The 25775-nt window shown below is 35.3% G+C and overlaps 2 protein-coding genes across 2 annotated transcripts in view; one reads left to right on the top strand and one right to left on the bottom strand.

Annotated features, from left to right (window-relative positions):
- Positions 1-25775, bottom strand: part of LOC142331549 (midasin) — a 640891-nt gene that overhangs the window by 407401 nt on the left and 207715 nt on the right. The window lies entirely within an intron of this gene.
- The window catches only part of LOC142331604 (uncharacterized), a 152859-nt gene that overhangs the window by 90497 nt on the left and 36587 nt on the right, over positions 1-25775 (top strand). The window contains exon 5 of the mRNA XM_075377620.1: positions 1026-1232. Coding sequence (XP_075233735.1) covers positions 1026-1232 — 207 coding nt within the window. The remainder of the gene's footprint in view (positions 1-1025; positions 1233-25775) is intronic.

Below are 25775 nucleotides of genomic sequence, written 5' to 3'. Positions count from 1 at the left end.
ATGAAGAAAAACATAAGTTGTAAACATCTCACCGACAAGAAGTTTTTCTTTTAACGCCGACTTATTTTAACCGATGACAATCAACTATTATGGACATAATAATTTTACATTTTATTTTCATTTTAATTCCCATTTTTAAGAATTTATACGAATAACTATAAAATTCATAATTAAACGGTAATCCCTGACGACGGAGGAATAATTCGAAAAGGCTTGGATAGTCAACACTCACAGTCGTTGGTAAGCGGATACTCTATTTTTATATAAATTTTTTAGATTCGTTGAAAAACTAATAATGAATAATCCATTCGCTCGTTTTCTTCTCGCTACACCGCGATGACCCGTATCGAGTACCGAACAAAAATTCCAGTAGAATGAGCTCTCGTTAAATTTCTTTTATATTAAATATAGGAGTCAAAGTTTAGAAAATGTAACTATTACACGCGTAGCGGTTCTGACAGAACGGGGAACAGGATCGTGTACCGCAACAGGACTTATAGATAGCCGGTAAACGGTCCGGCGATCCAATCCCTAACCTGTACTTTAAACGAGCTTTCTCAACTGCGACAAGCAATACTTTTTTTTTTAAAATAAGGTTACGTAAAATAATGAAGGCGTTTCAAGCGCTTAATATCAGCCGAAGTCTTTTTAACAAATTTATAAATCGTTCTACTATCATCACTCGCTAAATACATCGTAATGCGATAAGATTTAAATTGTAATTCGTATACAAACGTACAATTTACTGTGTTCATCCTTCTTGAAGGTAATTAAATATAAATGACGAGCCGGTAATCAGGATATTTACAACAACAATTAAATTACTAGAATAAAAAAAAACAGTATTTTTAAATTTCGAATAGGGGAGTTCGAGTCATGACCGATGAAAAATACCAGGTACAAATAATTATTTTTCTATTAAACGTAAACTTCGAATTACTCGGCTTTAACATGTTGTGTAATATCTAATAATTACTATCTTTATTAACGTCATAATTTGTTTCTTTTTTGTATTTATGTTGCAGATAACACTTCACGTCGCTTACGTACACGCATTCGTCAATCCGACATTATTCCTGGTATTGCATCGGGGGTTGCGAGCGGCGGCACTGGACTTATGTTGCGGTTGCTGCGGCTGGTTAGCTGCCTTAGCCACAGATGATTCCACCCCGCCGGCCGTATTACTACCACCGCCACCACCGCCATCGCTCCCCCACCCACACCACACTTTGGTAAATCCCCTCTTTATGTGAGTAAATCTGTCGTGTACAATCCGCATGATGACACAACAACCTTTCACAATTTACATAATATATATAATAAATAAATATATATATATAGCTTCGCTTCGCTTTAATTCATGTAATAATTTATTAAGCAACGTAGATCCTGCTTTAGCTGACGCTTTGCTATCAGAATTTTAATAGTATTACGAATTTATAACATATACCCAAGCTTTTAACAATTGTTTATACTAGACACTTTGAACGCAACTGAAAATTAATCACGGGTTACGGCATTTTATTTAATACATTATTAATAAATATTATTCATTAACTAAATACACGAATGAAAGAAATTTTAACCGAATGCATCTCCAGTAAAATAAGTACCGTTCAAATATTCATCAAAACAATAAAAAAATATATATATATTAGAATGGATTTACCGTAAAAGAACTGTTGTGTAAAAGTTATACGGTAAAAAAAAAACCTCTAAGAAATTACGAATTTTGTATAACGCTACATAAAATTTAGTATTTCTTACCGAGAATCTTAAAAAAAATAATAAATAATTTGTTTCAATAACATTCACTTTAACGTAGGATGGGACAGTCAAACCGCACTTTTTGCAGCTATTAAAAAAGTGTAAAAAAAAAGTGGTTTTTTTTTTTCATTTACTGCAAAAATGTTAAGAGCACAAATGGAAGTATGCAAGCAACAAAAAGGTTCGCTTTTAGAATATCACTCCAGGAAGACATGGGAACTATCATTTATATACACAGTCTCATACGGAAATTCTCATCGACGTCGTAGTACCGCCGCTGTTACTGCACGAAATTTTTCTTTAATCCGCACTTTTAAGTCCTGTATTGTTGCCGGACGAGTCTTAAAAAACTTCGACTTGAAATATTCCCACAAAAAGAAATCACAAGAGCTCAGGTCTGGCGAACGTGGAGGCCAATGAAAATCCCCTTTCCTACTGACAAGGGGGTTCGGGAAAAGGTCTTACAGAAGGTTCACCCTGGCCGTGCGACTAGTCGCTCCATCTTGTTGGAGATGAATGTTCTCGTTCGCAGGAAAGCGTTAAAGTTCTGGAACGAAGGTTTCCGGCATTTGAACGTCAGCGCGCTACGTTCAAACAAAAGTCTACGGAAAGTGTAACTGCACGGCCATTTACATCCTCGGAAAAAAAAACGGGCCGATTATTCCGTTCGAAGAGATCGCGAACCAGATCGCAACTTAGGTCGAATTGAGAAGCCTTTCGTGAAGTTGTTGAGGGTTGGCGGCGTTCCGATAGCGAAAACTGTGTTTATTAACATATCCACCGCAGTGGAAATGAGCTTCATCCGTAGAACTGCGGGTGCTTCACAACCGGCTCTAACATACGCTCAAAAAACTCAACGCGAATAAGATAATCTACGGGATTCAACGCAGGACTATTTGCATTTAATACAGGAGAAGAGAGATGTCCGAAAGAAGCCTGAAGCGAAGGGGCAAAGGCCGAGCTAAAATTCACTGATGTAAATGCCTACCGAGGCATTTACATCGGTAGCATCCCAAATGAGGCCTGGCTGAAGACTATGAAATGAAATCAGTTACAGGGTTAAAAGACGGCCTCCGTTAACGCTCGGTTTTTAAATTTTTATAATCTTCATCGAACATTACTTCCTTCCTTTTTCCTGTTTAGCCTGCGGGAATTACCGGAAGGTATTACTTCAGAGGATGAATGAGGATGGTATGTATGTATGTACGTGAAGTGTACACTCTTCTACAGTCTCAGGTCGACCGTTTCCGAGATGTGTGGTTAACTGAAACCCAACCACCAAAGAACACCGGTATCCACGATCTAGTACTCAAATCCGTATAAAACTAACTAACTTCCGTTACTAGGACTTGAACGCTGGAACTCTCAACTTCCAAATCGGCAGATTTGCGAAGATCATCGAACATTACTGAGAGTAATTTAGCTAAGTTGAATGAAAAAAACAAGGGTTTTTTTTAACTACGTTGCATAAACGACAAAAGTTTCTTATTTTTATTTTTCATAATTACACGATTTCGTTGTTCTACTGTATTTCGTAGTAATATGCCGTTAGAGGTTTTCTTCACCAAATATAATCTTAAACCGATGAAATAACGATACCGAAATCTACGAAAACATAGTACAAAAATTCATCGTTATTTATTTTTCTTACGGCCTCCCAATTTTTTTTTTTTACAATTTTGTTAAAAAAAAGTATCAAATGTTTTATACATGGAGCTAAATACAGTTTTCACTCCAGCATCAGGAGAAAAAAAGCTAAAACTAGAAATCAACAGCGAAATAAACTTAACCGGACAACGGCCGGCTTAATCAAAACAGGATAATCGGTTATATGTATGTAGTTTGAATAAATTTAAGCAGTCATAAACGACAGTAAAGGAAATGAAATTACTTATTAAAATTGATAAGATGATTTGCGGTGTAAAGGTAATACATATGTTGCCAAAAACAGATATGACTCACCGCCACGAATTATCGAGAAAACCGGACCGTTAACAGCTCGCTTTCCGCAACCTGCAGTGCACCGTTACCTTCCGATTTAGGCCTTCCGACTGTATTTATTACAAACACTACTATTATTATTTTATAAGTACAAAATATTTGGTAAATTCTGCATTTCTTATATCCTGTTTTTTTAATGTATTGAACGATTCAGAATTATTTTCTAGAATCTTTTAGATGTTTTCAGCCGTTATGATTATCGTTTAAGGCAGACACGAACGACCGTGTAAGAAAAACAAACTACAATATACTTAATTTATATTTAAATATTACTCCGTTAAATAAAATCAGACGACTGAAAAAAAAAACTATCTGAAAATAACAGTTTCAGGAACAATTTTATAAAATAAAATGAAAAAAGAAAGAATAAAAGAAAAGGCGAAGGTAAAATAATAAAATGTAATTTTATCAAATGAAATGATGCCATTAAACGTTTAAAACCGTTAACGACGGGGATGTAAGCAACTGCATAAATAGCATCTAAATCAAGGATTTTGCAATTCAGTACCATTTAATTTACTCCTTAATTAAAAACAACCGGACAAGATTTTACATCACATCGATTTTAATGGACTTCCAATAAATTAAAAAATTCAATATGCAAATTTTTGTAATTTCATTTTAATTTTTTCGCCTTGTCTTTATTTTTTAATATATTGTAGGCAAAATTGAAAACGTATTTAATTATATATATAAACAGTTTATCAAGTATTATTATTATAAATTAAATAACTAACATATAAGGTTTTTTTTTGAGGGAGGAGAATGGAAAATAGAGAAAGATATCTAGGGATAAAAACATAATGTAGCTTTTTATAAAAATTAACCGGGCAGAAACTATATCAGTATTTTAAATAAAATGAATTACAGTAAACAGTTTTCATTAAATTAAATGAATGCTGTTAAGATTATTTCGGTATTGACGTTACCTCTAGATTACTCTTAGCTTTGTTCCACGATGTTTTAATTTTCTGTACCGCTACAAACGTAATGTACCGCTATTTAACGTAAGGTAAAGTAGGCATATCTAAGACGACTAAATATTATTCCTATATATAAAGGAACTTTTAAATCGGATATTATTTTACTTTCCCGGTGGCTAATACAGAATACAACTGGAATCCACCGGGTCGATCTAATGGTGAACTCGCCATCGCAAATCAACTGATTTTGAAGTCGAGAGTTCCAAGGATCAAATCCTAGAAAAGGCAGTTACTTTTATACGGATTTGACTACTAGATCGTGGATATCGGTATTCTTCGGCGGTCGGATTTCAATAACCACACTTCAGGAAAGATCGACGTGAGACCGTACAAGACTAAACTTCATTTACATTCATACAGATATTCCTCGGAAGTAATATTTTACGGTGGTTTCGGAGGCTAAACAGAAAAAGAATAATATAGAATATAACTGAAGGAAGGTATTGCTATCGGTCAAAAATGACTCGACCAAATACATTTATATATATATATATATATATATATATATATATATATATTCTGACTGAGGGAACCAGATGAAACGTCGAAATCAGGCAAAATAAGCGCTTTTGGAAACATGTTTGCGTAAATGTACGAACGCGCAGGTGTATGTATTTCACCTAATAAATCAGAAAGGCGTTGATGTATGATTAGACTTTAAATTTTGTAGTAATCCTCCTACATACTGATATCGTTAATTTTAATTTTTTTTTTTTTTAAATCCGTTACGGGTATAATATCTGCTGTAAAAATATTCTGAGATTAATATTTATTACGTTTAAAAAATGGAAATAACAACCGATCATTTTCTACCTATATCGAACCGAACAACTGTTTTCGTGTAACTAAACCCGATACTTCGACAAAGGCAGAATAAGAATTCCGTTCCAATTTTTAATAAATTAACGAACTGTTTAAAAAAAAATTAAAATACTTTAAAAAAGTGATATTATTCTGCAGATTAAGTTTTCAACTAACACTACTTTATTGGAAATTTTATTTTCCGCATAACCGATTGACGTGCACATAAATACCGTAATCGAATAATTTTCATTAATGCTTTATGAATTTTTATTTCTATTAATATGTTAAATAAATGTAAATTGCACTTATTATTCCGTAATGAATTATACATACGTGACGTTAGACCTTTTTTTATTAGTTTCTCTCGATCCATCCAGGTAAATCACTAGGTAATCCTTTTTTTGTGTGATGTAGTATACCTACCCGTTAAAAGAAAATATTTATTTTAAACGTATTTTTCTCTAATTAATCTTCGTCGGCGTGTCTTTACGTATCCGTACATCAAGGATCTTTGGTCCAGCATTGCTTTTTTCGTGCTTGCTGGAAAGCGTCAAGAACCGTTTTCTTGCCCAAACAAGTCAGTTCCGGGGCTCTCGAATATCGCCCTATAAGTCTCTTTAATAATATGGGGAAAGTCGTGGAGAGGCTCATCGCTAATGGACTAATTGAGGAGCTGGAAAACAACAACCTCCTCTATCTCATAGAGGAAGTTGTTCGGCTTCAGGCGGGGACGGTCAACTATTAACGCCATCAACAAAGTCGTTTCACGGGCTGCTGCGGTGAGGGCTGGGACTTGGAGAACCAGGCGTATCCCGCTAATGATACTCCTGGATATAAGGAACGCTTTCGGTTCGGTACCTTGGCCGGCTGTATTGAGGGCACTTCGAAGAATGAATATAAGCGAGAACATAGCTACGCAAGTAGCCAGCTATCTATCCGAGAGACGGAGTGAAATTAATACGGTAGATGGTGCGGTAAGTCATCAGATCTTCGGTGGAGTCCCGCAGGGGTCTGTACTCGGACCCCCACTTTGGAACATCTTCTATGATGAAATTTTCCGACTTCAATTCTCGCCGGGGGTGAATGTCGTAGGATACGCGGACGACATCTCGCTACTAGTGGAGGCCAGTACCTTAGATGAAGTGGAGGACAAGGAGAATATTACCTTAGAAATAGTAAATGAATGGCTCGTCAACAAGTTTGGAACTCTCTCCTTCCAAACGCAAGAGTATCCTCTTCACTATAGGAGGATACGCAGAAGATTAAATCTGCGCCTGAGAGGAGAGGCAATTGTCGAAGTTGAAAGTGCTAAATATCTAGGGTCGTTACCGGATAAACACCTCAAATACTCCAGTCATGCGGCCATGATCTGCGACAGAGTGGAAACAACAATCCGTGCCTTGCGAGGTGTCTTTGCGGGACAAGGAATTCCACGTGCGTCGAAGAGGCGACTTATCACCTCGGTGATAACGTCGTCTCTGTTGTACGCCGTCCCGGTACGGGCCGATGCGGTTAATGTCCAGCGCAACAGAAGAAAACCGACTAGCAGTCATAGGAAGTCGCTTCTGGGGGTAGTTCGGGGTACCGAACGTTATCGTATGATGCACTGTGCGTGCTTTCTTCGGTGCCCCCGATAGAATTGCAGATTAAAAGACGAAAACTAAGGGCGTCCGGTGTAGCCAAAGATGAGGCTAATTCTATAATACGGGAACTACGGAAGGTAGCACGAGCGGGCTCAGCGGTGGCCACATGGACCAGAAGAATTATCCCGGACCTGGATGCTTGGCTAGAGCGCTCTCATTACCACACAACGCAATTCATGTCGGGACATGGTGCGTTTGAACAATACCTGCATACATTTGGCAGGAGAGAGTTATCCATCTACCGTTATTGCGATGCGGTTGACGATGCCGAACACACTATTTCCGTGTGCAGACGATGGGAAGAACATCGTATAAATGCAGGACTGATGCCTACCCGACTGGAGCAGCTCGCGGAGTGGCTCTTGACTATGTCCGGAAACCGGCATAGTTTTGCAAAATTTGCAAGAGCAGTCTAAAAGAAGATGATGCAAGACGACTGGGATACTGAGGGTTTTAGTTTATAGCAGGGCAGGGCGGACAGCCACCCCCTCTTCCTGAGGATTCACATGCCCTGGTGTGTGGGTTCCCGAGATGGAGCGGGGACTACTGGGGTCCGTTAGGTGTGAATTAATCAAAAGACCGAGACCCGGTCCCCGGCGAGGGGGCTGGGAACGGGATTAGCCGGGCCTGGTTTCTTCCGTCGGAGATTAGAGGCAGGCAATTAAAAGATCCGGAAAGGACACGTCCCCGAGTCGAGTATACTTAATTGGATGTCCGACTCGGGGATGTAGGGGGAAAAAATCAAGGATCTTTAAGTATATTCGTAATTTGTCATTCGGTGATAATTTTTATTTATTTATTTTTTTGTTAACCGGCTAAAGTTTTTCTTAGGAACGAATTCACTTTTTTTATTTGTTTTACGTTGTTGTCTTCCGAATAAACCTATGGTCTAAACGTAAGCTGAAATATTTAGCCGTCTCAAATCGTGCAATTTATTTATCGCCTGTTGTTAACACTGGGAAGGTCGGTTTCGGTTTTTAAATGTAAAGACAATATGTAAACTCGGTTTCTTTTATTTCAAATGTGAAAATTAATTCGTGAAATTTTAAAGTAACGAAACGTTGCAGCGCGATTGTAAATATGCTATTATAAATATTTTGTCTGGTTCTTTTGCGGTAGAAAAATTATACCGAAAAAGATAGACAAAACGTAATACGACATAAGTTCAGATGAAAATGAAAAGGTTTGTTCAAAATAAAGAAAAACGAAAGCGTAAAATTACATAAAATGTCTCTTCGATCTGTACTTTGGTGTAACCGTTTATAAACGCAGCCGGTTCGGTATATATCTCTAGGCTAACTACACGATAAAAAAATAAAAACATATAGAAAAAAGGAAATTTTTCTATGACGGCGATATAGAACGGAGTCGGTAGGGTAAAATGTATAAAGGAGTCGTCTGGTTTCCTTGTTGACATTTTCCATACTTTTCATACGCTTTTCTGAGTAAACACTCAAGCCCTGTCATAGAAAGAAAAAGGAAAACAACCTAAAAACACTCTTCTTTGAATTATTATTATTATTATTATTATTAGTACACTTTCTTAAGAACACACTATAAAAAAAAACCAAAACAAAACCGAAGTATCTTGTTTGAAAGTAACGCGGGAGTTAATCTCTTAATTAATGAAGTACTTAATTAACACCGTAAGATAAAAAGTACTACAAACATAATTGTGAAAATATTTTACAATTAAAGCGAAAAAAAAATTTCGTTTTTCATACGTTAATTTTCCAGTCGACATATCACCGTGTAAGAACGTACGTAAATTTAGCAAACAGACAAAAAGTCTGTTCGGTTAACTTAATTTGTTTAAACGATTGTGACCTCATCAATAAAACGATTTTTAATGAGAAATAGACACCAGAATTTTTTTACACAATATTTTGTCATTTATAACCAAATAATTTAGTTATATTTACATACAATCATATTTACATAATACAACAATTGCTTTTTGAAAGTCAGCTTCTCGTTTTTTTAATGAGAAAAACGGGTTATATTTTATAAATTACAAATTTCTAGACGTTTATTTTTATTAAGGAAATAAACTTAACTAAATTATTAATTACATTTCAATTAGCGTATAAATACACACCCCGTAAAAACAACGAGCTAATTCATTAAAAACGTTTTGTAGTACGCGGTATTTAATACCGATTACGACGCAATCCAATCGTTACATTTTTTGTAAAATTGACTGTACTTCTCTCTAAAAAATTATCGCTCTTTCTCGCGCTCTCTCACTCACCCCCGCCTTCACCATTGTACAACATAAAAACAACACGCGTATTGATATCTGTCGGTTTTATTATGTTATACTGAGATGCAACGGAGAAATCTTAAGAGTACTGTTTAAATTACGTCATCAGTAAAAGTTATCGATATTAAATTTTGCTGAAATTTATTATCGATCGTTTTTTTATAAAAATATATATATATATTTTTAAGAGGGACGAACCGAAAACCCAATGTTAACAGACATAATCGTTTGAATACAAATTATCATTTAAATTAAAGAAGAAGTACCAAGAGTTATTAAGACTTTTTATACGAAGAAATTAATTTAAAAAAATAAATAAATAAACAAACCGTAAAATTTGTCATTATAATAATAAATATTTATGACAATTTATATAAATATACGTAAAAAACCACGATTATTTTTATCCTCGGCGTTCTTCAAAATATAAAATTCTTAATCGTATTACGTTAAGATATCTACTGGTAATAATATCTGCGTTTGAAAAGACGGAGGGGAAAGAGAGATGAATTAAACTGACGGAGAATAAAGCCTTAACAGAGGAGAAAGATGAGATATTAAACGTAATTTCTCTTCTCTATAATGCTCGCTTCCAGAAATGAGTTTTAGAAGCTAGAGGCAATTAACGATGTATTCAAGCTCTGTTGAGTAATGCGTATTGTATAAGAACACTAACACACAACAACAAAAATTTAAAACAAAATCAAAACTTTCCTAAACAACGTCAAACTTAACTTTTTTTTAAAAAAAGCTTTTAAGAGCCGATCGTTTTTGAAAATAATTAATTTTCTTTCAAATATTGGCCCATTTTTGGAGTAAAATCAGATTAAAGAACCGATACGCTTTTAATTTTTTGGGTTTCATTATTTTCTTCATCATCGACTAATAATCATCGCGCATCACGTATGTACATCGAATTTAATAATTCTAAAATACCAGTGGAAAATTGTATCTTAATATTCTCTTTCATCCTTGAAGGGCGGTTGCAAATTTGAATCTCAAATTTTACTCGTCGTTACGAGTCACATTACGTTTCAAATAAAATGTTTTTTTAATTTTTTTTCTGGTTTCTATTTATTTAGTGCTTTTACGTTTTTTTAACTTGAAAAAAAAACGGTTTCGTGCGTCTACAAACACATTTCTCTTAAATTATACGAGCGTTACTAAAGATCGAATAATAATAATAATTCGGTAAATCGATACGATAATGTTAATTAATTTTTAATTCGTTTTTTATTTTACATTTAGATATTTCTCTCGACTATTCGACATCTTTATTACTATATTTCCAACGCGCTCACAAATTTTGCCAGAAGATGAATCTTTCAAATTTACAATTCTAAAACGGTCGTTTATATATCGAATATAGTGCCACTATGAACCCGCATTTCTGTATTTATCGACGATTTGAAAAACGTCTTTATTTATTGTTACGCGTCGCCTTCTATTTTTTGCCTTACCGGTTAAAATTCTGCCGAACGAGGTGAAAGACTTAAAACTGAACCGAGCCGGCTCTAACTGCAATTATTTGAGCGTCATCTTTAACGCCGCTACTACCGGTGCGCTCGTAAGTAACTGAACTCGTCTATCGTTATCGGTCGTAAACTACTCGTGCTTCGATTCGGAATAGTTTCGTTCTTTTCAGCCGCGAGTCGCTTTCTTTTCGTTCGAGAAAAAGCTTGCTATTAGAGGAAGCGAGTGTGCGTTCCGGATCCTTTCAAGAAACGAGTCGAACGTGTGCGAAAAACTTTCCGAATACCGATATGCCGGCAAAGAGTAGCCGAGACGATTCTCGGCTTCGTTGTCGAAACGACGCGTTATATACCCTTTTAGCCAGACAGAGTTATTTATTTATTCTTTTCTAAACTCCACCTCCTATTTTTTACATAACCTAAACGTTTCCGGTTTTCTTTCTGTTTCGACCGACAAGTAAAAAGCTACTTTTATCGTCTTTGTTTAAATTCCAGAGTAACGTTAAAATCGAAACGAATAAAATATTTTTCTTCAAATCTTTATTTAACGACCCGAAAAATGCGTTCCTTGTTTATCTTTTGAAAGCTTTCCTACATATTTTATCGTTTTGCGAATAAAAATAAATATCGTACATTTTTAAACATATAACTGCAACAATAAAATTCCATTCTCGATTTAAATTTCTAATAGGCGTAAATATATTAGATTTAGTACGAAAAATATTCTTCGTAAAAGTATCTTACTACTGATACAATTAATCTCATTAGTAGCAGAAGACGTTTAATTCGTTTATATAACAAAAAAAAAATGAAACATCGAATTAAATAATAACAAACATAAGTAATGGATACAATGAAAACCTAATAAATAAATTGTATACTAAAATAAAAAATAAAATTTATATAAAAGATATTATAAAACTAACAAATAATAATAACGGATACAAATATGCTAAAACCGAACGCAATATAAATTACAAAAACTTTAATAAAATATTTAAATATTTTGAATTAAAAACTACATATACAACGAATAATAAAATAATTAACTATATAAATAACAGAGATCCTAATAGAATAATAAAACATAATAAGATAAACAGGGAGTATATAGTTTTAAATGCGCAAATTGCGATCTGGAATATATCGGGATGACATACCGATCTTTTTCGATTAGAATTAATGAACACGTTAACTGTAGAAATGAGGGAAATAAAGAACGATCCAATTTTGCTAAACGTATCTTAGAAAATAACGATAATCACAACCCGGGTAATTTTATTAATATTCTTGAATATTCCGATAACCTTCGTAAAACAAATATAGAAAAATATTACACGTACTTAAATAATAAAAATCTGAAAAATGAGCAAACGAAATTTGAAAATAATGTATTATTTAAACAAATATTCAACAATAATTTTGATTCTTAGGTCGGTTATACCGCTTCATACTAATGAACGTAACGATTGAGACCTTCGTACTGACATGACGAATAACGTTAACATTATTTTACCTTTTCACGATCTACCGTTATATTTATAATTTTTAAAATTTCTAAAATTCAAGTTAGTATAATTAATGACATATGAAGTAAATAATTATAACACATTAATGTTCCTGAGGATGAATTACTGATCCGAAAGCGCTCGAACGTACTATTAAAGATAGTCGCTAAGCGGAAACTATTATATAAATAAAGTAGTAGGAGAATCGTAAAATCGTAAGCTTAATATTTAAGATATAAAATTTAAGAATGAAAACGTATGCGAATACGAGTAGATAGATTATTATACGAAGATGTGATTTAAGTAGTAAAAAAAAAGCACGCTTCTTTTTCGGTAGAAAGTATAAAATAAATGAAGCAGAAAACTTTTCGTTCCTTATTTAATGATAAAAGTTTAGACTGTATTTTAACTTAAAAGTGTATATAAACTTTTCGCGTTAATTAAGAGGTGGTAAAAAGGAGGAGGCCAGTGAAACAAAACGAGGAACACTCACCGACACTATCCGGACTTAAATATCTCTCTTCTTTTTCTATCTCGCCCTTAAGAGTTTTCTCTAGCCTCAGTTGAAAACGCGGGCGAACTAACATTAATGTTATTCTTTTCTGTTTTGGAAATAAAGTGTTAAATACTTAAAATTAATTAATTAAAACGGCCTGAAATAACGTTAACTTTCAAAAAATAAAAAATATTTAACGTACTACAACCGTTATAAAAAAGTTAAACGAGAATAAAATTTAAAACTTGCAACCGTACCGACTTCTTTATCTTACATCTAATACGACGTTAAAAACTCCCGCGCGGGCTCATCTCTTCATAACATATACGGCATATTGAAAATAGTACGTTCGGAAAATATCTGTGCGCTTGACTTCTTGGATTATAACGATTTGAAATTAATCGAGAGTTTCTTCTTGAACCGATTCTTATTTTGTAATTCGGAAGGAAATATTCGAACAAAGTTATAATAAAACAGTATTAAGTACGAAAGTTATTTTCACGATTTAATTTTTTATTATTCTTATCTTTAGAAACGTTTGATTACGACGAATCACCGGCGAATAAATAACAAAAACTTTTTCCGAAAGATAGTGACAGATACGGAATTAAATTTCCCGACACGATTTTTAAATTTCACGTAAAGCTCTGCAGGAAAGCCGTTTAAAATTGTAAATTAGGCGAATCCAAGTAAATTAAATCGAACGGAATTCGTTTCGTTAAAACCGATTCGGCAGTTGAGATACCCCTCCGGGTGTTGAGATACCCCTCCGAACGCAAACGTAAAAATATAAATCGAAATCGATGTAAAGTATTCGTATATTTATTTTAAGGAATATTAAAATAAGATCGATAAAGATTTTCTTGAAGATTCCCAGGCAAAAAATTTAATTTTATTCGCGTTAAGTCACGACCCTGACGGTACTACACTGTAGCTACGATGCTATAAATTACGATACGTTCGCGATTTAGAACGCACTAATAAACATTTCTTTCATAATTTACGGTAAAATCTTTTTTCAATATAATCTAAAGAAATTACTAGAAAAGGGTAAACGATTTTCATAGCGTTTCCTCGTTAAAAATACAGCGAGTATTCGACCTGTATTTATTCGTAATCGTATTTTAAGATCGTGGAAACGTACGGCCTGATTTTCATAAAGTATACGTTCTTTTTTCTGCAAATCGACTCTGTTTCTTTGGAGACAAGCTTAAAAAAATCAAATCTAGTTAAGAAAGTCGGTTACTCGAAGCGTCAACGAGGAATAAGGTTTGTAAATCGGTAAAAAAACAAATAACAGCTTATAAACGAGCTAAACAAGGCTATGATGTTTAACGTCCCTATTGTTTCTTTTATCTAATTGCCGCCAAAATACAGGTGCAAATGGATACGCAGAACTCTAAGACCGGAAAATAAATAAATAATCCTCGAACAATACTTCATCGACAAATCACCGACGTTGTATAAGTACTTAACGACTAATTAAAACGATTTACATAAATAAATTAATAGTTTATTTAATTTTACAGAAATAATAATAACGATCAATAATAATAATCGTGATAATGGATAAACTTAAACCTGTTCGATCGATTACGGAAACGACAAAATAATTAAATGCACTGTAATAAAAGCTAATAACGATAGATGAACTAAACTGTACCGACAACAATAAACATCACACAAATAGTAATTAAAACAAAATGATTCGGAAATGAGCCGATAAATAAACAAAATTCTTATAATGGAATAGTTTTCGAAATCAATACGATCCGTGCGTTCCTATTACCAAATACGGTTAACGATAAAGGTGCCGTATTTCATTCATATTAATGCTCAAAATAGACAAATATTAATAACACTCTAATCCTAATTTCTTCCGGCGAAACTTTATTATTATTTAAATACATTAAAGTACTGTAAACTAGGCGCAATAATTTTTCGACAAAAAACCTGAATCGCATTAAACGATAACGGAATACCGATATTATGAAACTCTTGATAAAATGATATAGATTTTATCGATGGAAATTCAATTTCAGCTAAATTTCGCGTTTAATTATAAAAATACGCCTGTAAGATTAGAGTGCGGATAAAAGGTTTAAAATTTAGTCGGATCGTACAATTCTGCGGATGAGCGAAAGGTTTTAGCGAGTGAATCCTTAAGAACAACTACTAGTTTTCAGCGATTTAGAAAAAACATTTTATTCCAAAATATATTTGAGTCGATCGACACAAAACCTAGATAATGTGTCGCGACGCTCATATTTTCGGTTGATACGTCCCTCCCGAGAACACAGGCGTGGTGGGACAGTCATTCACCGAGTGAAAAATTCACGAACCACTTCTTCCGCCGAATCGTTTCATTTTACGGTCTCACTCCGGTTAAATCGTTTCTTAAATCTATCGTTGATTCTTTCTCCTTCAGCATGCCCGGTGAGTTCCGAATCTGTAAATCTAATTACAGTATTTATTCGAGTATGCAGTGGTTGCAATAGAGATGTCAATTCGCTTGGAATTATTACTCGGTCTGTCATACCCTTTCTTAAAATTTCTTTCACTATATCAGTCGTATGCCCCCTATAATTATCTATTACTAGCATACCGGTATTTTTTTTATTAAGTAAATATCCCGATCGCTTTTGCCATACACACCTGATCCGATCTAAAATTAAGGTTTCGTCCATCCAAACTGATTCCTGCGCTCTGATAATAACTCCATTTACATGTACGGTTGGAATAATTTTTCTTTTAAAAACAATGTACGGAAGTAATTTTGATCCATCAGAAGTAATGCAAAGCATAACACTGTACCTTTGTTTTTCAATACCACCGGTACGAATCGTAACACGTTTTTCACCTTTTTGTTTACGGTTTTGTCAAATGGCATTTCAAAATATACGGGGGTTTGATAAGCGTTTCCTATTTGAGAAGGCAAATAGCCTTTATCTTTTCTAAGATTTATTAAGTATTTGTGAAAATGTAATATTGTTTGTTCGTAAGGAAGTTCGTCTGGAAGTCGTTGAAAAACGGTCGTCTTTCGTCTTATTGACAAACCATTTCGTGCAAAAAATCGTGTTATCCATCCACGGCTTGCTTTAAAATCAACTTTATTCAACGATTTAGCGATTTCACGAGCATACGATTGACACATTTCTCTCCTGACAGCATAACCGCATTTCATTTTTTCCATAACAAAATCATACGATTTTTTTTCTGTCTGTGTATTTTGGTTTTAAGCCACGAAAAGTCCTTTTATTACCAGCGCCTTTCAACAGAACCTTGGTTCTTCTTACGCCAGTCTCGAATGCGGCTTTCATCTACGTCAAATTTTCTTCCTGCCGCCCGATTTCCAATTTTGTCAGCTTCTTCTATAACGCGCAGTTTTTCATTTACTGTAAAAGATCGTAGACGCTGTCCTCTTGTACCCATTTTAATGCCGTAATTAAAATAAATCACCGTAAGAAATTTTACAAGATAAACTAAACAGATAAAATGCACATAACCGTCCACATATACAAACAGTACAACGACTATGGCGAATAAATAAGACGACGATGGGTAACTTATACTGTAACTGTAGTGTCATTAGAACCGGATGCAGCCTATACAGAATGAATCGGTTTTATAAAAACACCGTAACTTCGTTTCTATCGATAATATGAACAGGATGTTAATAATTAAGGATGTATTCTGTATAAGCGGCATCCGGTATTAATAACCGAAATCCTAATGTATATTTATGCGATTGAATTTAGGTACTTCTAAGAAAACGTTACTATACATAAATTATCCTGGCTAAAGGCATTATTTCAAGTAAGCCCCGCACCCTAATTTTTTCTCTCCAATTCCAAGAAAAAAAGTGCGGGGCTACTCGAATAAATACGGTATTGAGCACTTTAAGATTCGGTTTAAGTAGCTTTGAAAACAGACACTCTTCTTTCTTGCACGGTGATTACATAAAAAGAAACGAGGATTTTATCGGAAAGTATAGAGACTCCCAAAATCGGATAATTTGTACACAAGGTTAGGCTAAGAGAGGATGAGCTGATTTGTTCCTTTACATTTGTTTTGCTCTGAGCAAAAACGTTATCATCGCCCGGACACGATATATTTGTTGTAATAAAGAATGATATATTGTATACCAAATCTCAATTAAAGTAATAAAATAACCAAACCATCTGCTTTACGGCAATCGGCATGAATAATAGAAACTCATTACAGTAATTCAAACACATGAATGTAATCGGACGGCCCTAAGAAACCGTAAAACATAAGATAACGATATTTCATTATCCCCTAGAATAGTTCGCACGTTAGCCCCTAAGTTAAACTTGCGACGCGATGCCGGATAACAGATACAATCCACAACGATGTGGTGCACTGCTCGTTAGCAGTCGCAGCGAGCTCAAACGGGTGGATCCGTTTGAGTCATCAGATGTCTACGAGTGAGCCTAGTGTAATACGCTCCACGTAGGAGCATATCGTTTGCTTCTGCCTATTCCAAAGAGACGAGGCTTGGGCGAAACGCACCCGTGCCAAGACGGATGAATGAATGATGGACTGCATTGAGCGTATTAGAAGAAAACGTATCTTAGTTAAAGCGTTTATTTGACTCGGTTAAGGTGAAATCGTTCACAGGTTAATCCCAACCGTATAAAATAGTTCGATCTATCAAGATATTAGGTGCTGCACCTTTAATCTGGATAGAGCTGTTCATCTCGCACGGCAATTCATCGGTGTGTTGGTGGATCATTTCTCATGTCAAAGTTTTTTTAATACTCCCTCCTAATTTCTAGTACTATAAATGTAAGTCGGGCCAACACCAAGCTAACGATATTCAGAGCCTGCTTTGTTACGTAACGGTTTATTTAAAATTTAATTTCATCCCGTCAAAGCTTACACGGTATTTCTAAATACGAGGGTTATTTTTTTTCAAGGTCAGATCTGTCGCGAAATAAAAACCCGCGCAAAAATCGAATGAACATTTGCGCATATGTGTTGCGCAGTGTTTCTAGTATGGCCTTCAATCATGCCGCGTCACTTCGTTTAGTTCTGAACACGCAGTTAGCACGTAAACATGGCTAGAACAATAGCATCTCCTCTCAAGTGTGAAGTGCTTGCGGTAATTCGATTTCGTCAGGCGGAGGGGCGTAATGCGGCTGAAATTCATCGACGAATAAGTAATGTGTACGGTGAAACTTCAATGAGTGAAAGCAAAGTGCGACAACGGTGCAGGAACTTTAAAGCAGGACGTGCAGGTGTCCATGATGCAGGGGGTCAGGGAAGGAAGCTAGTGTCAACCGATAATCTCGTTGAGCGAGTGGATGAGGCGATTCGAGAAAATGGTCGGTTCACAATTTCTATATCGAGTGATTCGTTTTCTGAAATTTCAAGGTCTGCTCTCTACACCGTTGTGAGTGAGAGACTTCAGTACCGCAAACTGTGTACGAGATGGGTTCCCCATCATGCCGTCCGACCATCACAACACAATGAGAATGGACGCCTCCCTAACGTTTCTCCAGCGCTACCGCAATGAAGAAGATTTTTTGAACAAAATTGTCACAGGTCCATTTCGAAACTGAAGAAACAAAAGAACAATCCAAACAGAGGATGCATTCTCATTCTTCCAGTAAACCAAAGAAATTCAAGCGAACCTTCTCCAATAGAAAGTGAACGGCTACTGTGTTCTGAGACCGGAATGGATATCTCTTGGTGGAATTCTTGGAACGTCGAACGACCATCACTGCAGCCTCATACTGCGTGACTCTTCAACGTCTACGAAGGGGGATTCAGAATAAGCGGAAAGGAATGTTGTCATCAGACGTTGTCTTTCTCCATGACGATGCTCGGCCGCACACTGCAGCTGTAACAAAGAAGCTTCTGCAGCGTTTTCGTCGGGAAGTGTTTGATCACCCGCCATACAGCCCGGACTTGGCACCATCCGATTTTCCCCTCTTTGCTCACGTGAAACGCTGGCTAGGAGGACAACATTTTGGCACAGACATCGAGCTGCAGACCGGCGTAGAAATACGGCTGAAAACACAGGCGGCTCCGTTCTATGACGAGGGTACTGGAAAGTTGGTACCACTCTACGACAAATGTCTAAATCGGAGTGGCGACTATATAGAGAAATAGACTAACAATGAAGTACTTGTTACAAATAAAAAATGTTTTATTTTCACTGTGCTTTTTATTTCGTGACCGATCGGACCTTGAAAAAAATAACCCTCGTACATTTTAACCACCGAAGTCTGATGGAATATTCGTATCTCATACGGCTACTACACGACGTATGCCAAAAATTCGAAAGCGAATAAAAAAATTTCAAAAATCACAAACTGAAGAAATTAAGAGAAAGGGAAGTGCGTAAAAGAGAAGCTACAGAAAGAGCAGGGTGTAACGTAGATCGAGAAAGAGTGGGAGAGAGATGGACGGCGCTACTAAACCGAGTGTCGTATAGCTGCCAGTATTGACCTGCGCTTCACTCTCCTTTAACCCCGCCGCTCGACCGACTCGACGACCCCTTCCCGGCACTGCAGTTGAGGCCTCCTTAACCCAGATCTACGTATATGTGTGCGAGTGTTGTTGAAATTGAATACATACGAATGTGTGCGGATGAGTGCTTACACATAAAAACGAATAATGTATCTATCTTTCTAGTTAGCGTTGCTTTTTATTATACTAAAATCTAAAATACGAATACGATATAATAAAAACATCGAGTACACTTCAGTTCCTTAAAACAAATCAAATTTAGCAACAGAAGTTCACAAATAAATTGATATTTACTACCATAACAAATGTTTAACGATGTACGTACATTCAGTACATAAAATTATCAAAGCTTTTTAAATTCCAGGGGTCTTATTTCGAATGCGGACACGTTTCCTAAATTGCTATTACAATAGTAAAAAAATAAGTATCGCTTAAATTCACCGAAGTTAAGGCCAAAACAAGGTGCTTTCTTGCAAAATTTGATCGAACGGGTTTCTGTCGACGTTACGTTGGCGCCACAGAATTCGCGTAAATAGGAGTTTATCGTACATCTCGATGTACTAGACTCCTGACGATTCCGTCTTTTTCGCTGCTTCCCGACTCCGCTGTGTTTGTATGCGCTCCGGTAGTTGGACTCAAAAGTTACCCGAGCTATTAACAGTTTGACGGGTAAAATTGTAAATCGGGTATATCATCGTAACTTCTAGAAATTATGTTCGCCCCAAGTTTAATACGCTCCTTTATAACGTGTCTTTCGTTCGATCGGGGAACGTATATACGAAACGCTCTTTTGTTTCTCTGAAAATTCCTGCAAACACCCCAATGATGAGGCTAAACCGTCCCCGCGCTGTATTTTCGCCTTGAAAATAAAGACGGTCTATTCCCACGATCAGACCGTTTCCGTCTAATACTACCGGGTTACGGATTAACAAGTCCGCAAACGCTTCCCTTACAAAATTTTACCGATCGGTCACAGCGGCACTACCCGTAGCAAATTCTTTGTTACAACACTTAAAACCGATATATTCCCGACTTAACGTGCAGAAAATAAACAACAACGCACCGCACATTAAACGAGCAGAATCGCGAACACTCGCCTTTGCACAGCGTCATTAATCTTCCTTGTCGCTTAACGAAAGCATTTTACGATTATATACGAAAAAACCTAAGATTATGAAAAATCCCTTCGGCTTGTACAAAAAATGACATCAGGTTGTTTATCTGGCACCTCACGGATTAAGGCGATCGAACCCGCGTCGGATGAAAATAAGGGATAGCGATTGAAACGATCGACTGAACCTACTACTTCACGGCAAAGAATATAACTACGATAAGATAAAGACGGGTTGCAATATAATTACTACGACAGATAAGGTAAACATTAGCGATTTAATACGGTATATAATTACTTAATCCGTAAAGTTATTAGAAACATCTTATGATACAGAAAATTAAGGAACGTCCGGTTTTGAAATAAGACCCGATTTCAGTGGTACACAAAAAAACTAGCAGAAATGAATTAAATCTTCTAGATTATTTTATATTTACGATTACGACCTGACGTAAGACACAACCGCTATTGAATTTATAATCATTATAAAAAATAACCGTGCCAGGCTTCTTGGAAAAAAGGTGAAGAAATATCCCGTTGCATTTTTCACAATGTCGAATATCTATAGTCGTAAATCAACACGTAGATCCTACAATATTTTTACTATTTAAATCGCATGCCGTATCATCATTATTCTCAGAGAACGTAATTCTGATATACGTAATTCCCTGTACGCCTTGAAAGTGTTACAGTCATAAGAAATACCGCACAGACCGCTATCTTTACGTTTAAAGAAACAAATTGATATACTTATTTTTCGGTGAAAAACAACGAATTATATTACAGAATCTCAACACGTTAAAAATTTTTACGTTTCCATAATCGTATTAAAATGGAAAACCACGATCAAGGAGTGTGTGCGTATTTCTTTATATTTGTTACATAATATTCATTTTATTTGTTGTAAGGGGGTTTTATCTACTAGCAATTTACGCTGTGCTAGACGAGATATTTAACACTCGTTTTTTATTGTAAAATGTTAATATTTCAAATCCGATTAATTTAAAACTATCTAACCTGTAAAACAAAAAATTATAAGACGGCGAGTACAAATCTAATATTATTATTTCTTCGCGCGTTACAATTTCACAGAATGTTACTTACACTTCTCTCTGACTGATAAGAGTTTTTATACCTCTAACATGTTGGTCTATCGGCGAACTCGTCAACGCGAATCGGCTGATTTCGAAGTCGAGAGTTCTAAGGTTCAAATCCTAGTAAAGGCAGTTACATTTGCACGGATTTGAATACTACATCGTGGATACGGTGTTCTTTGGCGGTCGGGTTTCAATCAACCACACATTTCATTTCAAGAACGGTTGACCTGAGACTGTACAAGACTACACTTCATTTACATTCGTGCACACCATACTCATTCATCCTCTGAAGTAATACCTTACGGTGGTTCCGGAGGCTAAACAGGGAAGAAAAAACGCGTTTTTATAACGAACAGGATATTTCATTTTAATAAAACCGATGAACCGGTCGTGAATCGGATATCGTATTCACATCGATATCGCCAAACGTCTCAGAAGAATCACGAACAATTTTTTTAGAAACCTTAGTGCAGCGGTCAAATTTTAATATAGCTCAACGGATAACCGTTTTACGGGTAAACTATTTAGTAACCGTTTAATCTAACTACTTATATACGAGGACCATTCGATAAATAAAAAGACAACGGACTTAAATATAATTATTTATTTAATGACCGTGAAACTAATGCTACTTTTCAACGTTAATCCCCGGCTATAATTAGGCACTCACCCCTTCTTTCTGTGAGCTTTCTTAATCCAATAATAAACAATCGTTCACCTAAGTGTCTTAACCGTTCTTCAGCTTAGCCCGTGACCTTTCAGCGGTACGGGGCGGCGTTATCGTGAAGAATTAGGTTTTCTGATGGTGATCCGGGAAGCCTTTCTTCCTTATTGCGGGTTTTGCTTAATTTTCTAGCGCGTCACTCGATAATACTAGCTGTCGATTATCCGTTATTCTTTCAAATAATTCCGGTAAATTGGGCCTTCGAAATACCAAAACATTGTTACCAACGCTTTATCGGGTGACGCGCAGGTTTTCTGTCCTTCCTGGCGGGCGATTTTGGAGGATCCATTCTGTACTTCTGTGACCTTTGAATATCGGCTCCAAATAATAATCCAACTTTTCCGCAAGTTATTATGCGATCTATAAAATTATTTTCCGCTAAAAACGACCGTGTAAGTTCCGAACAAATGCGAATTCGGATGTTTTTTAAGATTTTGAGTGATTCAGAACTCACTTTGAATACTTTTGCGGTAATTCAACTTACGATGGATAATGTAACGGACAGCGCCGATATCGCACTGCAAATTTCAGCGATTTCCCAAATTTTTTTGCGCCTGCCCTCGTTAATATCATTAATGTGATTTTGGTAAGCGTCCGTGGAAACTTCCATTCGTCTTTCGCTACGCTGAAAACGGGTGACGCTTGTTCTGACCAAATTTAACTGTTCGATCGCCTAATAAAAATTTTACTGTTAATATACTTTTTAATTTTTCTAAATCCACAGTGAATTTCGGCCGGATTTTAATAGCCAGAAAATAAAAATCTTACCGACGACTCTCGTAAAAACAAGAAAATTAATATTTATTGAAAAATGCGTCTTAAAATAAATAAAAAATAACGCATTGTAAAGGCAGATTTAAAAAGTTCATTACACGCGTTAGAAACAGTAATTAGGCTTAACAGAAAAAAACAGTTTTTTTGTTGTTTTTTTTACTGATGAATTAATTTACCGCAGAAGTTTACAAAGAAACTTTTACGCTGGAATATGAAAATGGAATCTTGTAGCGTATGAAAAATTCCGTGCCTGACTAGAATTCAAACCCGGGACTTCCGAGTGAAAAGCCCGAGACGATACAGAAAAACTATTTATTTATGACTATTTTTATTTTCGTACGTGTGAATTCTTAAAGCTCTACAAAACAATTGTGAATCGTAAATACTACGTCAAAATAAGGACTTATCGGTACTCTTTCAGAATTTCTCCACTAAAATGTTTCTATTTTTTTTAACGATATATGAAATAACCTAGCCAAATATAGACTACGCTCACTAATCTCGTCTAATTAACGTAAAACATACAAATTATATACAACAATGAGGCAATCTTTAATAATGACTAATAAAATCTGTAGGATTCTTATTTATATGAATTTCGTTGGCGTCACCGATATAAGGATGAGGAAAATTGGTTCAATTTGATGATACTTCAACCCGTTGTATAATTATCCTTTAGTAAAATAAAAAAAGCATGCTGCGTTGGTTTTGTTGGCTCTACGTGCTCACGTTTTTATTTTCTCACCGTTGCAACAGAAATATAATATATTATAAGTGTTATAGTCATGATACCAAAGAAAGCAGGAGCAGATAAATGTGAACAATACAGAGCAATTAGTTTAACTAGTCATGCATCAAAAATCTTAACTAGAATTCTATACAGAAGAATTGAGAGAAGAGTGGAAGAAATGTTAGGCGAAGACCGATTTGGTTTCAGGAAAAGTATAGGGACAAGGGAAGCAATTTTAGGCCTCAGATTAATTGTAGAAGGAAGATTAAAGAAATACAAACCAACATACTTGGCATTTATAGACCTAGAAAAGACATTCGATAACGTAGACTGGAATAAAATGTTCAGCATTTAAAGAAAGTTAGGGTTCAAATACAGAGAGAAGAACAGTTGCTAACATTTACAGGAACCAAACAGCAACAGTAATAATCGAAGAACATAAGAAAGGAGCCGTAATAAGAAAGGGAGTCCGACAAGGATATTCCCTATCGCCGTTACTTTTTAATCTTTACAAGGAACTAGCAGTTAATGATGTTAAAGAACAATTTAGATTCGAAGGCATCCTGGAAAAGTCGCTCACAGGAAGAAGGACAGGTAGGACAGGTAGAAGGAAAAAATTGTGTAGGCAGGCAACGTTTGGAAAATGTAAAACAAATTGTTAGGGATGTAGGATGTAGGGGTGTACCGAAATTAAACGACTAGCACTAGATAGGAAATCTTGGGAGAGCTGCATCAAACCAGTCAAATGACTGAAGACAAAACTAAACCTCTTGTTCTCAAAAATAATTTTATCCATCGTTAAAATACACCCATTTTTAACGAATTATGATATCGTACAATATTATAAGTATATTACTTAAAAAAAAAAAGAAAATGTTGGGGAGAAATTCCGAAAGCGCCGACTTTTCTTACCTTTAACAGATGCCCAGTTGTATTGGATTTTTCGGCCTTTAAAAAAGAATTGGTAGCTCTAATATCAAAATATAATTTCGGAACGAGTTAGCGATAATAATTAATCGAGCGGTAGAACAAACAAACGTAGGTCCAGATACGGTGTTTCTCGAATTACTAAGAGTAATTAATCTCTTTCTTTGTCCGAAAGTAAAAAATGCGGGGTCGCACTTACGAAACGCAATTATAAAGCTAAAATTACGATTTCGATATAATTTTACTATTTTAGAAAAACGGTCTCTACGTCGTACACAGAATACTTTTTCAGAGAGCCCTGTAAATTATCGTAAAGAATATTAAAAAATTGAAGTTTCTGGCGATTTAATGAAAAATTACAAAAAAAATGCGGGAAAAAATTTTGTAAATTATTTAATTTTGAACAAATTTTTAAAATAAAATCAACAGTCAACACGCCATAAAAATACGTAAGGTTTTATTTTCAATTGAAATAAATCGCAAGAAAATTATAAAGTTTGACTATTCGTCTGTCTGCAGTAATTAAATTTATTACAGATTTAGTAATAGGTGATTTTACCGGTAGGGGCACGGTTAATCTACGTTAAAATTAAAAAAAAACCTTGTGAAATGCAATTCCAGGGTTAAAAAAGGGGAAAAATTGTTCACCGGGGTAATCGAAAACAAAGAGTTTCTTGACCGGCGTTTATACATTTTTTCTTTATTTTAATAGAAGAAATTCGCCTAAAAAGTTTAGGTAGCGAACCTTGAACAAATAGGTTATCGTACTGATCTGTGGTACTTATGAAACTTATATGTATATCTAAGGACAAAGTACTAAGGAAGAAAAAGATGAAAAATCACATTGATGATATAATACTTAAAAATAAATAACTTGGTATTATTATTTTTTTTTTAAGTTAACGATTACTTACGGTATGTAAATAAGAAAAGAAATTTAAGAACAAAAAATCAGTTAACTTTCAAGAGATATATCT

Source organism: Lycorma delicatula, chromosome 10, assembly GCF_047948215.1.
Source record: "Lycorma delicatula isolate Av1 chromosome 10, ASM4794821v1, whole genome shotgun sequence".
Lineage (NCBI taxonomy): Eukaryota > Metazoa > Arthropoda > Insecta > Hemiptera > Fulgoridae > Lycorma > Lycorma delicatula.
Note: the sequence above shows the minus strand (reverse complement) of the source record. Positions and strands in the feature narration are given on the sequence as shown.